The following is a 21,032-nucleotide window of genomic DNA, read 5'->3' on the forward strand; positions in this document are numbered from 1 at the left end:
TATCGGTGTATGATTATAAGAATCTATTGGTAATAAAATGAAGAACATAAATTTGCATAATTTCCAGTTTGAACTAGATAATTCTTTTGTTGATCTGCACGGTGGCAAACATTACAACAAATCCTTTTTTTATAATATGTTGGCTATATTTACTTTATATTTACTTTATGTTGTTTACATTGACTGTCCTAGAAATAACCTAGTCAGGACTGAGAAGATGCCACATTTGCAAACATAATATATTGGCATGTGATGTTCATTGATAAAACAGGTGACTTTCACACTGGGAGTAAAGATATTGGCTAAACTGTTTGATTTCAGCTCATGCTTGCCATGTGATAGCTCCACCCATTATTATTGCAGAGTAACCCATGGGTTCATTTCCTTTTTTGTTTGCATATAAGTTTGCACATGCAGTGTTACCATTTGGGATATGGAAGTGCTGATAAAGGGGAATGACAACTTGTCAGGTAAGACCATAAATGATGAAAACTTCACGATTTCAAAGATGTCTTCAGAAGGAATGTCATCTTTCATCGGTCCCTTTTACAGAAAGACAAAAGCCCTTTCCTATTGTCAACTACTTATTCCAGACAAAATTCATTCTATCAAAATTAGTGACCACCTCTATTCTATGAACATCCTTGATATAAAAGTCATCATATTAAATATGATAAAAGCATTGAGCAGCTCTGTGTCAGCTCTCCAGCAGCGTAGCTTAAAATAGGCAACAATTTATCAAGATAAACTTGGTGGCTCAGTGTTTAAACACTGCCACCAGAATTAAATAGTTGAGGTGAACTTCACAATGTGCTCTACAAGCCCTAAGGGTGTGTTTGGAACACATCATCTCCAGTATCACCCAATAATCCCCACAAACCAACAAACAAGTCTACATTGGGTAATGGCAATTAAAGATAAAGCCCCCCCCCTCCTGAAAAAAACAACAACAAAAAACAAACTACAACAACAACGAACTAACCTCTTCTGCAGATTTCTCCTTCTCCTTAGTCAAAGTTGCTTTCAACTTCCCGACTTCTGAGTTCACCTCACTCAACTGCTTCTCCAACTGCAGTTTCTCCTTCTGCTCAGAGTTGTTTGCCCTTGAATACTCTGCCTCCAGCTTCTGCCTGGACGAATTTATCTCCCTTTCCAGTCTCTGCTGATAGGCCGTCTGTAGCTCAGCTCTGTAATTTGAAATTTTTTATTTATGCTTTTATTTTAAAGTTAGCTGACTTACATCAGTAATGTAGATTTATTTACATCAGTGATGTAAATTATAGTTTTAGCAATGGTTGTCATACCTATTCTTTCAATAATGTTTGTTGATAAAAAGAGGGTCCACATCATATTTATGGGTACACTTACTTATGAACCCAATCAAATTTACATAATTATAAGTGTATCATTACCTTTAGCAATGGCTCATGAAATGTTTATTAATCAGGATATAACATCCATGTTTACTGGTCTTTGTTGTACAGTTAAAACAGGTGTGTGATGACAAACTTAAATACTATATGTACATGTATACAGTTACACTCTGTGAAATACAATTGATGTACTTGAAAAGTTCAGTCTCTTGCTATGGATCGAGTCCCAAACATCAAAACCTTGGAATAGTAATGTGTGTATGTCAAAAATTTGATCAAATATTTGTCCTTCTATATATTCATTAAAAAGTTATTGCACAACAAGTGTTCACCTTTATTCATAATTTTTGTTTTCAATAGACATACACCTGAGGCCAAAAAGCCAGTTTCTTTATCAGCAATAATTATCTTGCAATAGTGTGCCTTTAAATTTTATCAGATAGTTGGAATAAACTAAATTATAACAATATACCAAAACTTTTCCTCACTTTAATTTATCAATCTCTTTTAAGAGCTCATGTACATGCCTCGTCAAGGAGGTACCTCTTTCAGATATAATTATATTGCAACAGTTATGTCCCAAAGTCTTATTAAATAAATTGACACATCTATATTCATCAACATATTAATGCATCACAAATTTACCTCACCTCAATTTATCAATCTCTTTTGAGAGGTGTACATCTGCTTTGCCCAGCAGTGAGTCCCTGTCAGAGATATCTTGCAGCAGTCTGTTCCTCTCTTCAAACCACTGAACCTGCTCCTTTTCAAGCTCTGCTAGGGATTCATGATGGCCCTGCATATATGAAGGGTTCCAATTAAAAAAGCAATCCTATAGGCCTTTCCTGAAACTAGGTTACCTCACTTAGTTAATCAGGAGTTATGTCTACTATTAAAAACACATACATATACATATACTGGCGTACCAAATATCTACTAAAAAATATAAAAGCAATCATACAATATGTCTGATTTTGAGTCATACAATTAGTTAATATTGTAAAAACAAACTTTTAAAAGCCGTTTAATTTTATTTTTCTAATTTAATTTAGTATTTTCTAAGCTGATTGTGTTTGGTGAACAAAGGCTTTGTTAATATTAAGAAATACATTTGGATTATTGCAATGTGCATTTTAATGCACACATTGGTTATAACTTTTGACACAATACCAATGGATTGGTATCTATGGATTTTGTCATTTTTGACTGAATCTTTATTTTTATTTCTATGTTCTTGCACAAAAATCTTTTATTCTCATCTAAGTTTCTTATTTCTTACAATACCCACAGTGAAAAGAACTGATATTGATGAAAATCAATTTGGATCCTACAATTGCTCAACCCAATACACCGACTTACATTTGTTCCAATTTTTTTTATGTCTTTATTGATTTGGTTTAAAATGATGCATTTGTTCTTTCTTTTATTTCAATTACTAATACATAATTGCATCAGATCAGCAGCATTATTCTTAATGAATGCTAAGAAGATCCTGTGGTTTGTTACTTTCAGATTTGTATGACCCATAAAGCCACAAGTACTCGAAATCAGTGAACATTTCGTAAAATATTGCTATAAGGAACACTTATTTTTATGTGTTTACTTTATTGTTCGAAATATTATACAAAATATTCGTTGATTTTGAGTGTTAATGGGCTTTTCACTTCTGTCAGACAGATAATTAATAACTTGGTGTGAAAAAGTGTTTCATATATCAATAAGGCAACTGTACGTGAATTCCACGTTAGCTTCCTTTGCATTGTACATAGTCTTGTTACCAATTACACGTACAACGTACTATGTTCAAAATTGACTCTTATTTAATACAATTTTAGAGCGTAACTCAAATATTTGAAATAATCAATAATGCTGTTAAAAGTTAAATGCTACATGTTTTACGCGACCAATAGCTATATACTTAAATGAATGGCTGAGAAAATATATAAGTTGAATATGATTATTGGGTAGTTACATATTTCCAATAAAGCTAATTGGCATGGGATGTCACTTACTTTTGGAAAAGGCCTATTGTAATTTATATCTAAAAATAATACAGATCATTATGCCCTATTAAGGTTTGATAGATGCTTAAAATTTGTATAGAATTTTCTCCATGACTAATAATCATTAATAAAGCTAGAGCCATGATGATTTTTTTGCCTGTAATCAACTTTATATGTAATTTAAGTGAAGTGATGCTAGCTGCGATCTCTCCAGACCTTTCCTCAGCTGTTCAGGTACCAACAGAGTTGTGTCCCTTACATGACAACATCATTGTCCCTTTTACAGTTATGTAACTGAAATCAGTTGTCTCACCTGTGATCCCTCTAGAGCTTTCCTCAGCTGCTCCTGTACCAACAGAGTTGTGTCCCTTACATTGACAACAGTTGTGTTCCTTGTACAGTTATGAAACTAAAATAAGTAGTCTCACCTGTGATCCCTCCAGAGCTTTCCTAAGCTGCTCCTGTAGAGACTTCTCCCTGGCCTGCAGTAACTTCATCTGGGTGTTGAACCTCTCCTCCAACTCAGACTAAAACAATCAGCAGTCTTTTATATGAGCCACGTTCTGAGAAAACTGGGCTTAATGCATGTGCGTAAAGTGTCGCCTGCACAGGCTTATCAGGGACGACACTTTCCGCCTAATCTGGATTTTTGTGTAGAAGAAACTTCCTTTAAACGAAAATAAAAAAATACCATAAAAGCGTGAAGTGTCGTCCCTGAAAAGCCTGTGCGAATTGCACAGGCTAATCTGGGACAACACTTTACGCACATGTTTATGCACTGTTTTCTCAGAACGCGACTCATATAAGTCTCTGATACAAAACGTGGATACTGAACATGGTGGACGCATCCAAGTCTCAATGTGGCCTCTAAAGTGGTTACAAGCTTTAAGATGATGATGCCTAAAGCCCTACCCAAGAGATAAGACTTACCACAATTGCCGACTTTGAGAATTTAATGCTTAGGTGAGCTGATTATCTGAATTTTACTGTGTTCACAATGTTGCACTTCAGCCATAAAAGTCAAACTGCTTAGTGACCATTATGTCATAATTTTCAAGGGACCAGAAGCTTTTTTAACCAACCTGAAATATATCAAGTTAATTCGTTGAATTGAGAGCCCCCACAAAATGAATTTTGTGACTGGCCGACAAACTGACAGACAGAAAACACCAATTCTATATCCCTCCGCCTTTGGCGCAGAAATAAGATAAAATGTTTTGAGCAAGTTATATCATTAAAAAACATGTTATGCATTTATGGACTGACCAACACACAGACTCCAATATACCACATCTCAAATATTGTTTGCAGAGGTAAGTTAACTAAAATGGTAGTTTACCTTATCTTGGTTATGCTGTTCCCTGGCCTTCTTTAGTGCTTTATCTAACATGTCTTTGTGTTCATCAAGGAACTGCTTGTACTCAGATTCTGTCTGCTCCTGTATATACATCACAAGCAACTGAATGTCACAAATGTTATGAAGAGGAATTTTCCGCAAAGACATTGTTAAGATTATATCATGTTTCCCCAAGCAGAGATCTGTTCTATTTAAAGTGGTTATGCTGTTGCAAGTGCAAGTTGCCACTTAAGTATGATTTCTGTTCTTTTATGTATATCATAAGCCATACCTAACCCTAGAAAACCTACACAAAATTTGTATTGTGCAGCAAGTATTAATAAATATTGAATAGAAATTCTTAGTTAAACATCATACATGAAAATTTCATATGAACAAGGGCTGTTTGTAAAACATGCATGCCCCCCATATGGGCTGACAGTTGTAGTGGCAGCATTGTGTGAATACGTTTTTTGTCACTGTGACCTTGACCTTTGACCTAGTGACCTGAAAATCAATAGGGGTCATCTGCCAGTCATGATCAATGAACCTATGAAGTTTTATGATCCTAGGCGTAAGCATTCTTGATTTATCATCAAGAAACCATTTTACTGTTTCGAGTCACTGTGACCTTGCCCTTTGACCTAGTGACCTGAAAATTAATAGGGGTCATCTGCCAGTCATGATCAATGTACCTATGAAGTTTCATGATCCTAGGCGTAAGCATTCTTGAGTTATCATCTGGTAACCATTTTACTATTTCAAGTCACTGTGACCTTGACATGGTTCAAACAGAAATCTCAAACCTAAATTCAAGCACTTTTCAAAGCCAAATTTTCATTTTCAAGGCCAAGAACCGTACGTTAGTTTCCTTTAAAAAATGCATTTTTAAGCCAGATTAACACAGTAAATATCATTTATTTGCTCGAACACATTAAACTTATTCCTCAATAACTCATACATGTTATTTCTTGTTATTACATACAAATACATGTTATCCATCCTTAACTCAATGAGTCTCAGATATGTATTTACTTTTTATTATTAGTTCGACACAGATGGGCTGTTGTTGTTTATGTCTGTTTTAGATTTAACAGTTTAAACAATAGTACCTTAATTCCTGTTTCACAAAAAAACACATTGCAGGAACCCTGTTTGCTTCTTAATTGCATGTTTTATTTGTGGGTTTCCTCTTTCTTGTTGCTTTTCAAAGAGCTTTACCCCGTCCCCCCCGACATCAATGGTCTTCATACAGACCCGACACTGTGATTTTCAAATGTCATTTGTTTTCTGTACCCAGGAATATTCAGTTAACCACCCTGGTTTGAAACGACACTTCCCCATCGCTGCGTTTTCACTCACGAAAATTGATCACAATGGAGAACATCTGACGTAGCACACATAATCTGTGACGTGTACACATAACGTTTCGTACTCAATAGTGTAGGAAACTTATATTTCGTGCTCAACTTTTTGCGCGAAGGAATTTATGATAAATTTTCATAATATTTCCCATAAGAACGATTTAAGTTTATAATTAAAGCCATGATAAAAATTTTGAGCAGAAATAAACATTTTCAAGGCTTTTTACATGAAATAAGCACTTTTCAAGCACTTTTTCAAGGCCAACCTTTGTTCTAGGGCTTTTCAAGCCGAGGACTCGTTTTCAAGCACTTTTCAAGCCCTGTGCGAACCCTGCATGACCTTTGACCTAGTGACCTGAAAATCAATAGGGGTCATCTGCCAGTCATGATCAATGTACCTATGAAGTTTCATGATCCTAGGCCTAAGCATTCTTGAGTTATCATCCGGAAACCATTTTACTATATCGAGTCACTGCGACCGTGACCTTTGACCTAGTGACCTGAAAATCAATAGGGGTCATCTGCCAGTCATGATCAATGTACCTATGAAGTTTCATGATCCTAGGCCTAAGCATTATTGAATTATCATCCGGAAACCATTTTACTTTTTCGAGTCACTGTGACCTTGACCTTTGACCTAGTGACCTAAAAATCAATAGGGGTCATCTGCCAGTCATGATCAATGTACCTATGAAGTTTCATGATCCTAGGCGTATGCATTCTTGAGTTATCATCCGGAAACCATCTGGTGGAAGGACCGAACGACCGACTGACCGACATGTGCAAAACAATATACCCCCTCTTCTTCGCAGGGGGGCATAAAAAGAACAATGCATGCACGTTTGGAAGATGTATGATAATAAGTGCAAGAGTACTTTGTTAGGCAAGTTTGATACTCACAGACAGACAGAGTGCCATGGTGATGCCAGAATAACTCTTCACAGCAAGTGTTTAATAATCCATTAACCAGAATGTAAAAACATGAGGGCCTGAAAGGCCCAAAGTCGCTCATCTGAGATAACAAGATATTATTGGGACTAATCTTCTGACCAACTTTCATGAAGATCGGAAAATAAATGTGGCCTCTAGAGTGTTAACAAGGTTTTACTATAGCCATATAAGGAAAAATGCCCCGCCCCCTGGAAGCAATGTTTTTCAACCAACCAACATCATTTTTGAACTCGTCCAAGATATTATCGGGATGAATCTTCTGACCAAGTTTCATGAAGATAGGACACTAAATGTGGCCTCTAGAGTGTTAACACGATTTTACTGTAGCCATATAAGGAAAAATGCCCCGCCCCTTGGAAGCCATGTTTTTCAAGCAAAGGTTACCATTTTTAAACTCATCCAAGATATCATTGGGACAAATCTTCTGAGCAAGTTTCATGAAGATCGGAAAATAAATGCGGCCTCTAGAGTGTTAACAAGGTTTTACTATAGCCATATCAGGAAAAAAGCCCCGCCACCTTGCGGCCATGTTTTTCAACCAACCCGCATCAGCTTCGAACTTGTCCAAGATATTATTGAGATGAATCTTCTGACCAAGTTTCATGAAGATCAGACAATAAATGTGGCCTCTAGAGTGTTAACAAGATTTTGCTATAGCCATATAAAGCCATATAAGGAAAAATGCCCTGCCCCTTGGCAGCCATGTTTTTCAAGCAAACGTTACCATTTTCGAACTCATCTTCTGACCAAATTTCATGAAGATTGGACAATAAATGTGGCCTCTAGAGAGTTAACAAGGCAAATGTTGACAACGCACACCGCACGACGCACGACAGACAAATGGCGATCACAAAAGCTCACCATGAGCACGTTGTGCTCAGGTGAGCTAAAAATCAGAGTTTTCTCCAATGACTAACCGTCAAAGTGTCAAGGTCTTTACGTCTCTCAAGCTCTTTCTGCAGTATGATGTCCTCTTTCTCCTTCAGCCAGCCACTTTCCTTATCCAGTAGTTCTGTCTGCAATGACTCCAGCTGGCTCTTCAACCTCTCTATCTCCTGCAAGACAACAATGGAATAAGATTGTTGTTAACAATGAAAACCATGTGTCAAATAACGAAGTACTAAACTTGGTCTATAACAATAATGGTCAGATCCTTGATCTAGTTGTGACAGAGTGGCACCAGACATCAAGGGTCACAGGTTCCATCCTCTGTCCAAACCTAATCTTCTTACTTGTCTTTTATCGCGAAACGCTTAAAAACAGAAGTACTTCACGTTTGGCATGAAAAAAGAGTTTTTTCTCCTATAACCAACGAACAAGTCTTCTGACTTCCAAAGCTATATGGGAACAAGATGCGTTTGTGAAACACAATGTCCCCCTATATGACGTTTGACTTTGAAGGATGACCTTGAACTTGTGAAGGATGACCTTGACCTTTCACCACTCAAATGGTGCAGCTCCATGAGATACACATGCATGCCAAATATCAAGTTGCTATATTCAATATTGCAAAAGTATTCATAAAATAAGCGATTTGGGCCACATATATTTGACCTCTGACCTTGAATGATGACCTTGACCTTGACATTTCACCACTCAAAATGTGCAGCTCCATGAGATGCATGTGCATGCCAAATATCAAGTTGCTATCTTCAATATTGCAAAAGTATTCATAAAATAAGCGATTTGGGCCACATATATTTGACCTCTGACCTTGAAGGATGACCTTGACCTTCACCTTTCACCACTCAAAATGTGCAGCTCTATGAGATACACATGCATGCCAAATATCAAGTTGCTATCTTCAATATTGCAAAAGTAATCATAAAATGACCGATTTTTGCCATATATATTTGACCTCTGACCTTGAAGGATGACCTTGACCTTTCACCACTCAAAATGTGCAGCTTCATAAGATACACATGCATGCCAAATATGAAGTTGCTATCTTCAATATAGCAAAAGTTATTGCAAAATGTTAAAGTTGGCGCAAACAGACAGACCAACAGACAGACCAACAGACAGGGCAAAAACAATATGTCCCCCACTACTATAGTGGGGTACATAAAAATCCAGTAGTGTTTGATAAACAACAGCTTCAAACAATTTAGGCATAAGTTTTTCAACAGGAATTACAAAATTACGACTTCTTGAGGTGTTAAAACCTTCCGTCAAGCATACCTCTTTGAGAAGCCCCTGAGATGCCTCTGCGCTGGTTGTGTTGATGGACATCTCCATCTTGTACTCCCTGTTCCAGTCAGCTCTCGCCTCTTCTACAGCCAGGTTCACCTAAAATGTTAAACATGCATATAGAACTTAGCGTTGATTACAGATAAAAAAAAAAACACAAGCCTGGAAAGTCATGCCAGCTTTTATGCAATGCATCAAATTTTATCTGCAGAGCTCCGTGTATTTTTTGGGACATATTCTTATTTTTCTGCATATTTTAAATTTGAAATCTTAAAATGATTTTCTTTATTTAAAAAAAATCATGCATGCCCTGACACAGACAGCAAAGATTGTAAAAGTGGTTGTTAGCTGTTTTTCTACCAGTTCCGTATACATTTTAGTAAACTTTGTAAGAGAACAACCCAGCAATTTTTGTCCTTCTTTATTAAGTACCGGAAAACGGCACTTTCACAATCAGTGAAAAATTACAAAACCTTCAACAAAATGAAAATGCAACATTTTGTTAATTTTCCCATGAAACGTGTGGGTTGAACATTAATTAATATAATATTTACACAATGACAAAACTTATTCACAATCTTCAAATATTTGTTAGCAAAAAATAAAATACACCAATTGTCCACTTTGAATATTTCACGTTTACGAATTTCCCAATTTCTTGGGTTTTGGCACTAATGTTTTCCCAATTGGGCTGGTACCAGTACTTTTCCCAATTTGGCCAAAAAAAATCACAGGTTTAACTATAACTTATATACAAACGCAACATCAAGAAAGGTTTAGCACTAGAAAATAGTGACTTAGCATATTACTACCACATTGTTTCTAAAAATTATATTAACATAAAACACCAAACTGACAATCATATTGAAAGAAGGCCATTTACAAAAAATTAATTTGTTTTAAGTCAAAACTTTGTATGAAATTAGAAAAAATCTGTAATACAAACATGTATGCACTAAAAAAGCTCTAATACGAAGTGTTAACATTTTATAAAATCAATCTAGCATCTATGTAAAAACTACAAAACCAACAACTTAAATATCCAAATAAATTTACAATAATGATAAATTGCCAAGAGTTAGTTGCTAAACATTTAAGTCTTTTAACGGGTTAATTTGTGAAAAAAAAACATGGCTCATGAACATGAACAAAATCACAGCAACTTTTTATTTACCGGCAGAACAATGATCTGATATGTTAAACTTATTTTACATGATTCATGAATTAAATTGGTTAACCACACACACAAGTTGTCTAATATGTTGGCACAGCAAAGTCTGGAAGGTGTATAAATATGGGAACATGCCATAAAGTCGAATGAAAAAGTTATTGATGATTATGATAACGATGATGACCATGATAATAATGATAATACCATTGATGGCGTCGACCTAAATGTATTAGTTTAATCAACACATTTTTCAAAAAAGTAAGTTTAGAAAATAATGTTTTGAATGTAACCAAAGGATATTACATAAAAGAAACACATGTATAGTTCTCAATTAATGAAGTGCAATATCCTTCTTTGCATGTCAGTATTGTTTCTTACCTATTTACTATTTCATGCAACAGCACATTAACCTGAAGTTACAAGCAAATTCGTTGAGCAAATATCCCCCTCCAATTAAATTTTGTTTATGGACGGGTGCAAATCCCTTGATATGCAGTATAATCTTAAAGAAATAATTAATTGAACGGTAATTATTTGTATTCATTGCAATTCTCCTTATTGATATCTATACAACTGTGAAGTTTCATGTTTAAATCATGAAGAGTATCTGAGATATAGCCCTGAAAAGTTCTATCATACAAAAACAACAAACGGAAATAACTCTTATTTAAGAAAGAGAAGGGTTATAGTTCTTGTGCAGCACACTTCCCCTCATTGATATCTATACACCTATGAAGTTTCAATTTGATATCTTATATAGGTTCTGAGATAAAGCCCTGAACAGTTATGTGCCAGACGGACGGACAACGCCAATTCTATATCCTTTTGCCTGTGGCAGTGGATAAAATAACTTGTACTACAAAGCATGCTTATTAAGTTGACAAATACATTAATTTAAGTTACAACCATGCATATATACTCAACACATAAACAATTCAATGAAACATTAAGATAATGACAGATAATGTGGTATCAAATAATTTCAGTTTATAAATATTTAACATGCAGTTCTTCATTTCAAATGCTGTGGCCAATGAATGGAAATGATGATGAGGATAGTGATGACAAAAAGTAATGTAAAGGATAACAATAATGCAAATAGTAACAATGACATGGTTGGTAAAGATTAAAATCAAATCCATAGAATCAGATAGATAAAACAGCAATCAGAAGAAAGCACAGAAGCACAACAAAAAGGGGCTCTGATTCAAAATTAGCTCTGATAAAACAGAAACAAATTGAGTAAAGAATAAAATCTAAGTTGACAGACTTCTACTATATAAGGTAGAAACAACCACTAATTACTCAAACATCTGATAAAGATGTAGCCTCAAAGTGACATAAAGAGAGACTAAAACACAGCAACACTTGAACAAGGAATGTAGCTGATAACTTCACAAAAGATTAGCAGTAAAACAGCAACCAATACCATCCATTCAAATTTAGAAAATCACAAAAGATCAGTCACACAAGAACATGAACATGATTGTGATGACAAGGAATAGATTATAGCCACACTATATATTACATGTAGCCCACACTACCACACTTGCACCCACCTCATGCTCTATTCTCATGTGGAACTCCTGTTCAATCTCCACCCTAAATCTCTCAATATCTTCTTCAGTTTCAGCCCTCATCCTTTCCTCAACCTCTTCAGTGATTTTCCTTATTTCTTCCGTTTTCTTTTCTTCAAAATCCTTCCTAAACTTTTCCAACTCAGCTTCAACTTTCATTTTGACCTCAGCTTCTTTGTCCTTGTTCCATTTGTCTTTTTCTTCAGCAAGTCTAGTTTCAATATCTTTCTCGATCATGTCTTTCCATTTCTGCTCCTCTTTCTGCAACTTTGATGACAATTCCTTTTCAAAGTCAATCTTCCACTTTTCTTCCTCATTTTCAAGTTTTCGACTCAATTCACGATCACTTTTCAAATGCATTAATTCCCTCTCTTTGTCCAAGTTCATTTGCGTCTCATGCTCCAACTGTAATCTTAACTGCTCATACTCTTGATTCCTCTCGGTTTCAAACTTTGCTTTTAAATGCTCAAAGTCCTCTCTAGCCTCTTGCTCAAACTTCTCTTTAAGTCTCTCCATCTCAACTCTCATGTGGTCATCAAAATCTTCCTCTAATTGTTCTCTTATAGCATTCTTTTCAATATCCAGCTTTTTCTCAAAATCTGCTCTCAGCCAACTTCTCAGCTTGTCCTTTTCACTTTCCAGTCTCTTATTTAAATCAGATTCGGACTTTCTCTTCCATTTCTCCTTTTCAATTTTTAACTTCTCACTAAGCTCTTGGTCTACCATTTCTCGCCATATCTTTTTCTCTTTGCTGAACCTTTCCTGCAAATCAGAATCAAACTTTTCCTGAATCTGCTGCTTCTCTGAGTCAACACCAGCCTTTAATTTGGCTTCAAACTCCTCCTTAAGCTTCTGTTTTTCTGCTTCAAGCCTTTCTTCGAAATCAGACAAATATCTCCTCTGCAGTCTTTCTTTTTCAGTTTCTATAGCAATAGTAAGTTCCTCCTTACAAGCCTCTTGGTGCTCTTCGATTGCTTCCAAAACTTTTGCCTCACTTTCCTGTTTTTGTACAGTTTGTAACAGATCATGCTTTTAAAGGAGTTTCATTAAACATAACACACAAGAGTGCAAGTATATAGACATGCATTGTAGGCATACCATATAAATTTTGTAATAACAAATATCCAAATAATTATACAGTACAAAGAAGTGTTAAATACCGGTATTCAACCTTTACTTGGATTTTTTATCATGTCCAACATTCATAATCAATTAATAACAATAAACATAGGTATACAAAAATAAAAAATATCCAAAGCAATAATTTATACAAATTACAACATTTTTTGTTCTATCTTTCTTACTTCATGATCACAAATTGTTTCCACATTTTATATGTTTTATTGGAGAAGTAATTAACCAATTGTAAAAACAATACATATTTAATGAGACAATTCCAGCATCAAAAGAAATTCAACTTATATTGAGGTCAGTAACATGAACTGAATTAATTTAAATGCTCATATGGGAATGATTAAGAAACTTGCAGGTAAATAGGTCAATACTTAAATATGTGTGTGTTATTTGCTTGGCTGAAATGAAAATACATTAACCATAAGTCCCCTCAGATTTCACCGGTAGGGGACAATAAAGCTGGGTTTGTGGTTTTTTCTTGAACCTATGTTAAGTAATCAATATAAAATCTAGAGAACAATTTCAGATGGAAAGACAACTTAAAATTGGTGCATAGCAGGTTGTATTCATAGAACAGCAGTCATACAGCATAATCAAGAAGCAACTATTAATGTATTCATTTATATTTTAATTTTGCAATAACTCAATTAAGGTACATAGGTTGAGCTATCAAAGGCTATATAAGCCATACATATTATTATTCTATGATGGACTACTGTATACAAATTTTTCCAACTTTAAACAAAATGCATGTGCATGACTTTTTCAATCCACATCCATGTCATTTTGACAAAAACGTATCTTCATTAGGACTTAAATAAGTTAGAAAGTTGAAGTTACCTTTTGCAGCTTGTCTTTCTCTTGACCCAGTTCCTTAAGCAGTCTGGTTTCCATCTCAGATTCCAGGCTCTGAAAACAATGTTAGGCCATACACGTATTTCAGTAATTAAGAACATTATTTGAGCAATTCTTGGCAGAATGAAACGCGAATAAATCTCAGTTCACTACCAACACAAAAACAGACAAAATTACACAATTATTACATTCGTCTACTTTAGGACTCTCCAAAACCTATATGCTATCTTTCATAGATATTTTTCTGAGACCGAGAGGTCTCCCCATCACTTCCACATTGTTTTTAAGTCCCTCATCATTTCCTCATATCACTTTGCTGCCAATGATTTCTGCCCATTTGCTTTCATGCTCTTTCTATGTTCCTCCTGGTTTATTACCTTTTTTTTCAACACGATTACTATGGTCTCACCATTTCTAAACATTGCATTTCGAACATTTCTTGGATGAAAATCGATAATTTATCAATGATTGTATAAACTTGAGCTCTACACTATCGCTATTTTATCGCTATTTATTAGATCAGATTTGTGTTTTTCCAAAAATTTGAGAATCTGATTTCATCTACTTCGGAAAAAACAAAATCGTCAAAAAATGCGATATTTGATATTAATTAATGGAAAAAAGGAAGGAATAAAAGGATGAACATGATCGTTGTCAAAAACTCACAAAATATTCTCTATTTCTTTCTTTGCCCACTCTCTCTGGAACTCTTTCATACATTAAAGTTACTTCTTACCATCTTACTCTCCCATATTTAAAGTTTCCTCTAACTTGTATTGCTCTCCCAGTTTTCCAGTTATCTTTCGTACCAATTCCATGTCTGCATGCATGTCATATGTTTTCACTTACCATCTTCACCATTTTCACCTCTGCAGGCATGTTCCATATTTCACATACCTTCCTCACTATTTCCACCTCTGCAGGCATGTTCCGTGTTTTCACTTACCTTTCTCATCATTTCCACCTCTGCAGACAGGTCCCGTGTTTTCACTTACCTTTCTCACCATTTCCACCTCTGCAGACAGGTCCCATGTTTTCACTTACCTTTCTCATCATTTCCACCTCTGCAGGCATGTTCCGTGTTTTCACTTACCTTTCTCATCATTTCCACCTCTGCAGACAGGTCCCATGTTTTCACTTACCTTTCTCACCATTTCCACCTCTGCAGACAGGTCCAGTGTTTTCACATACCTTTCTCACCATTTCCACCTCTGCAGGCATGTCCCGTGATTTCACTTACCTTTCTCACCATTTCCACTTCTGCAGACAGGTCCCATGTTTTCACTTACCTTTCTCACCATTTCCACCTCTGCAGACAGGTCCAGTGTTTTCACATACCTTTCTCACCATTTCCACCTCTGCAGGCATGCCCGTGATTTCACTTACCTTTCTCACCATTTCCACCTCTGCAGACAGGTCCAGTGTTTTTACTTACCTTTCTCACCATTTCCACCTCAGCAGACAGGCCCTGTGTTTTCACTTACCTTTCTCGCCATTTCCACCTCTGCAGGAATGTCCCGTGATTTCACTTACCTTTCTCACCATTTCCACTTCTGCAGGCATGTTCCGTGTTTTCACTTACCTTTCTCGCCATTTCCACCTCTGCAGGAATGTCTCGTGATTTCACTTACCTTTCTCACCATTTCCACCTCTGCAGGAATGTCCCGTGTTTTCACTTACCTTTCTAACCATTTCCACCTCTGCAGGCATGTCCCGTGTTTTCCAGTTTTCCTTCTCCTTCATCAGGGTCTGCTCCATTAGCTTCATCCATTTCCTCCTCTCCTTCTCAATTTCTTCTGGCAGATCACAGTTTTTCCAGTTGTTACGTTCCTCCCGTAGTCGCCCTGGAAAATATGTTATTTGTACTTGGTTAAACTCCAATTAAACTAGTTTTGTCAGTTCTTCTAGTAGTTACACTTATTCAGCAGACATCCTGGGGCAGCAGTTCATTAAATAAAGAATGTTCCCCAAAGACAAGTATTAAGACATAGATAAAGGGTATTTCGCCAACACAAACTTTACTATGACCTCATTTGCAAATGTGACCTTGAAGTTCAGCTAAGGAGACATGTTTTTGTTCCATGAGCTGCTGCCTCCACAAGGACATTTGAGGAAACAAAATGCAATTTGGACCCACTGAAAGATGCATAACAATTTACCCTTCAAACATGGGCATAATCTGGTTGTGTATTTATCTTGCAAGTCAATTGCAAAAATAATGCAACAATAAGAAATGACCATGATATGGTACCTTTTGAAAAACATTAAATAAAAGTTTCAATTTTTGATGGCAACTTTGGGTAAGGGCAAAAAGACTCAATACTACAAATACAATACATCAAACAAAGACCACAACTTCCACTTACACACATAAAAGCAAAAAATTTACAAATAAGTAAAACAATTCAAAATTCTTACCTTCAACTTCTTGAAACCACTTGTCTTTGGCTTTATCAATCTCCTTCGGCAACTCTGTGTTTCTCCATGTATCATGTTCTGCCTGCAGCTTTTCTTCGAATGACCTCTGATATTGACCTTTCACCTTCTCCATCTCCTAAGAAACAACACAGGGATCAATAGAGAAAGATCTATTACCCAGCCCTCTGTGACCAACGCCTAACAGTCTCACAAAGCACTTAAATTATTTTCCCCAACACACTTAAAAGTAACTCTACTGTTGACAGCCTATGAAGACTGGAAATATGACGTTAATTTTTTTTATAGGTACCGGGACTTAATCCACACAGCACAACTAAAAACTGTAATGGCATTTACATATGAACAAACCATTTTTCACAACCACCTTCAAAATACCGGCAGACAGAAGTCATATCCATCAGACAATCAAGTGCTATGTCCTTCATTTACTTAACCTTTTGCATGCTGGGAAATTTGTCGTCTGCTAAAATGTCGTCTGCTGAATTTCTAAAATCCGCATTTTCTTCGATTTTTTTTCAAAGAATACTTTCAGAATAGCAAACAGTTTGGATCCTTATGAGATGCCACGTTCTGTGGCGTCTCATCTGGATCCAAACTGTTTGCAAAGGCCTTTAAAATTCGGTTCCAGCGCTGAAAGGGTTAATGCAGTTTGTATGTAATAATGACCCAAAATTGCGTCTGATATGGAGAAACATTTTTTCACAACTGTATTAATTCAAAAGAACATTCAAACTGCATTATAGTACCATGTAGAAAACATTCGAGGAACCTTATACAGCAATATTTAACGCACATTTTACATCATAAAACGTTTTAAAAGATGTCTTTGAATATTATTAAATTGGATGCATTTATGAAATTCTGTACAATCAATAAGTATTTTTCAATTTATTATGTGTAAATAAGTTTTTTAGATCTGTCTTAAGCGTCTATTTTAGAGCATTTTTAAGACAACCAAAAGTTCCAGAACATTCAACTATTTGAATATGAATAAACATTTCTTGGATTTCTAAGTTTGCACAATACCTTAGGAAGTTCAATGTTCTGCCATTTTTCCTGCTGTTTTTTCAAGGATTCCTCCATGTATGTTTTCCATATGCTCTTTTCTTTTGCCAGGGCTTCAGGCAGAGTTTTACTTATCCAAGACTGTCTCTCCTGGGACAACCGTGTCTCATATTCCCTTAGGAGTGTCAGCTTCTCTGTTTCCAGCTCAACACAACGCCAATTCTCCTGGGAATAGAAAATTACAAGGGTAAAGAAATTCAAAGAGCTTTGTTTTAAACATGTGTAATGTCATGTTTATTTACGTAAGATTGTTTTCGATTTAAACAGTATTTTAGTCATTTCATGGCTGCCAGTTATCTTTCTCCATTTCTTACCTGGGTGAGCTGGTTTACAAGTATTTAAAGCTAATTTTAAAGCCTGTACCTGACAACTTTCCAACGAGTGGTTGGGCTGGGAATCACGCGTGCAATCTACAGATTTGAGTTCTAGCACCCTACCCATTTACTACCCATATAGTGATGTTTTGATTTAACCCATTGGAAGACGAACACATTCAAAACAGAAGTGACAAAACCTGTCATTCTCATTCCAAGAACATGTTTATTGAAGATGATAAATTATTTGTTTGGGTATGTATAAATATTAACATTATCAGCGCAGCTTAGTGTTGTTTTCACAAACAACTTCCTTAAGATTTCAATTAGCAAAAATAAAGCAAAAACAAAACTTCGCACTTGATGGGTATCAAACCTTTTCAATTTTTTTATAAAATGCCATATTATTGACAAATATTGCAGGGAAAGCAGAATACACGAGTTTATATGCGTAAATTGTCTGTGTAAAATATCAAATTTTACATCAACTTTTTGTGAAACACTGATCATCAATGGACATTAGCTGCAAGTACCTGTTCCATCCTGAGTTTTTCCTCAAACTGCTGTTTCAACTGCCTCTTGGCAGGTTCGAGCACATTCTTTATCCATGATTCTCTCTCTCCCAATAGACGTTGCTCCCATTCAGAGCTCCACTTGAGTTTTTCTGTCTCGAGTTCAAAATCTCTCCACTCTGAAAATACCCAAGGCTATGTGAAAGAATGTTTAGGACTTACCAAACAACTGAACACCATTTTTTCAATAAGCAATGAGGTTTTACCAATTCAAAACAGTTCAAATAAACTTTTTAAATGGCAATCATATAACTAGCATTTACTTAGAAACATACTTAAATTAATGGCATGAAATGGCAATCTTCACAATCAAGACACAAATTCCTCACCCTGCTTTGCCTCCTCCAGTTTTGTGTCCAGTCTGGAGGTTAACTCCTCCTCCTTCAAGTTCTCCCAGCTCCTTCTCTCCTCCTCTAGCTGAGACATGCTGTCCCTCTGCCACTGGAGCTTCACTGTAATGGACAGATACTACATCATAACTGAGATTCAAAGCTTCAGCAAGTGCTGTATCTGAGAAACAAAGCTTTGTCAATGCTAATAATTATTGAAAGCTTTATCAAGGGCAAGTTATTAAAAATAAATTTTAATCAAGCCATAACTACAAAACATTGCTTCATTGAGAGTCGTTACTTACTTGAACAACATCAAAGCCACACTTTAGGAACAAAGCTTTATCAAGAGCCTTCACTTAGAAAAAAAATTACCGGTTTAAAGGGCCATTACTTTTGACAATTATTCCCAATGTTTAATTGTTTAAAGACCAAATGACAGTAGGCAAAAAATACATTATCATCTTACGTTATGCACACACACTTCCACCGTTCAACTTGCAATCTAACTCGCTACTAGAAGTGCATAATACCGTCCATTTAGCTGACACTTGACATTGAATATAGAATGCTAATGCAGTCAAGCTGTATCTGTACCTCTATCTTTGTGTAGGTAATTAAGTAAGGATTAGGGCTAATTGTTTACAAATTTTGTTTGCAGGGTAATAATTATGAAGCATAGAGAAACTAAGTTTTCATTGCAATCAAAGCCCAACACCAACCTTCCTGCAGCCTGGCCTCCAGTTTATTCTCCAGGTCCTCCTCCATCTTCATTCTCATCTCTGACTCCGCCAGTCTCACTGCATTGTCAATGGCAGCCTGCCGCGTGGCCCTGTGCTCCTCCAGCCAGACAACCTTGGACATGGCAACCTGGAAAGGTCAAGGATAAAAATAGTGAAATTTTGACATTTTGACCTGGATTAGTTCAAGAAAAAAACAAGAAATGTGTTTGTCAGAAACACTATGTCCTCTTCTGCGTCGCTTTGCCTTTTTTTTTTTACCTTTGAACTTGAAGGATATCCTTGACCTTCCACCACTCAAAATGTGCAGCTCCATGAGAAACACAGGCATGCCAAATATGAAGTTGCTATCTTCAAGTTATGGCAAATGTTAAAGTTTTCCCAAACCAACAGACCAACGTACAAACCAACAGTCAGGGCAAAAACAATATGTCCCCCACTATAGTGGTGGGGGACATAAAAATATTGCAATATGGCTTGAGGACCTTTTACATTAATACTCTGAAAGGACCTGTAACAAACAAAAAATGAAATCCATCCAGATGAACTTTGCTATTGTGACATCTTTAACATTGGAACCTGGGAAAGTCATGATGGACAAAATATTTATCCAGACAGAAGAAACGTGAATTTGTGACATGGAAAGGGCAAGGATGACAAAATATCGAACATCTTCTACATGTTTCCATCTTGACATGAACAAACAACCAAATTATATAAAAAAAGAATAAATTAAGTTTAAAGAACAAAAATATGGATTATCTACAATCTGGCAGGCCAAGAACAGCAAATTAAACATAAAAACATAAAAAACAACACATTCACAATTGTTGACGCCAAAGTCCTGAAAAAAGGTCAGTAACAAAATATAGAGGAATTAGTACTATCTTTTGACAGAAAACCATAAAAAAGTAAATGAAAAGAGCATTTATAAAATATAACAAGAGATGTGTTCGTCAGAAACACAATGCCCTTATTGCGCCGCTTTGAAATAATTTATCACTCATAATGTGCAGCTTCATGAGTACGCCGCTTTGAAATTTTTTATTATTTTTTTTTACCTTTGACCTTGAAGGATGACCTTGACTTTGAACTTCCACCACTCAAAATGTGCAGCTTCATGAGATACACATGTATGCCAAATATCAAGTTGCTATCTTCAATATTTAAAAAGTTATGGCCAATGTGAAAGGTTTCGGAAGGACAGACGCCATATATTTGACATTTGACCTTGAAGGATGACCTTGACCTTCACCTTTCACCACTCAAAATGTTCAGCTTCATGAGATACACATGCATGCCAGATATCAAGGTGCTATCTTCAATATTGAAAAAGTTATGGCCAATGTTAAAGTTTTTGGACGGATGGACAGACGCCATATATTAGACATTTGACCTTGAAGGGTGACCTTGACCTTCACCTTCCACCACTCAAAATGTTCAGCTCCAGGAGATGCACATGCATGCCAAATATCAAGTTGCTATCTTCAATAGTGAAAAAGTTATGGCTAATGTTAAAGTTTTCGGACGGACAGACGCCATATATTAGACATTTGACCTTGAAGGATGACCTTGACCTTTCACCACTCAAAATGTGCAGCTCAATGAGATGCACATGC

The 21,032-nt window shown here is 36.0% G+C and overlaps 1 protein-coding gene across 1 annotated transcript in view; it reads right to left on the reverse strand.

Moving 5' to 3' along the window:
- LOC127869837 (centromere-associated protein E-like) overlaps window positions 1-21,032 on the reverse strand; it is a 60,217-nt gene that overhangs the window by 10,892 nt on the left and 28,293 nt on the right. The window contains exons 15-27 of the mRNA XM_052412497.1: window positions 19,396-19,543; window positions 18,674-18,796; window positions 18,306-18,463; window positions 17,420-17,623; window positions 16,373-16,508; window positions 15,635-15,798; window positions 13,940-14,008; window positions 9,209-9,316; window positions 7,945-8,082; window positions 4,716-4,814; window positions 3,805-3,903; window positions 2,024-2,169; window positions 983-1,187 (exon numbers count right to left, since the gene is read on the reverse strand). Of these exons, the coding sequence (XP_052268457.1) occupies window positions 983-1,187; window positions 2,024-2,169; window positions 3,805-3,903; window positions 4,716-4,814; window positions 7,945-8,082; window positions 9,209-9,316; window positions 13,940-14,008; window positions 15,635-15,798; window positions 16,373-16,508; window positions 17,420-17,623; window positions 18,306-18,463; window positions 18,674-18,796; window positions 19,396-19,543 (1,797 nt within the window). The remainder of the gene's footprint in view (window positions 1-982; window positions 1,188-2,023; window positions 2,170-3,804; window positions 3,904-4,715; window positions 4,815-7,944; window positions 8,083-9,208; window positions 9,317-13,939; window positions 14,009-15,634; window positions 15,799-16,372; window positions 16,509-17,419; window positions 17,624-18,305; window positions 18,464-18,673; window positions 18,797-19,395; window positions 19,544-21,032) is intronic.

This window comes from Dreissena polymorpha, chromosome 2 (assembly GCF_020536995.1).
Source record: "Dreissena polymorpha isolate Duluth1 chromosome 2, UMN_Dpol_1.0, whole genome shotgun sequence".
NCBI classification, from domain to species: domain Eukaryota; kingdom Metazoa; phylum Mollusca; class Bivalvia; order Myida; family Dreissenidae; genus Dreissena; species Dreissena polymorpha.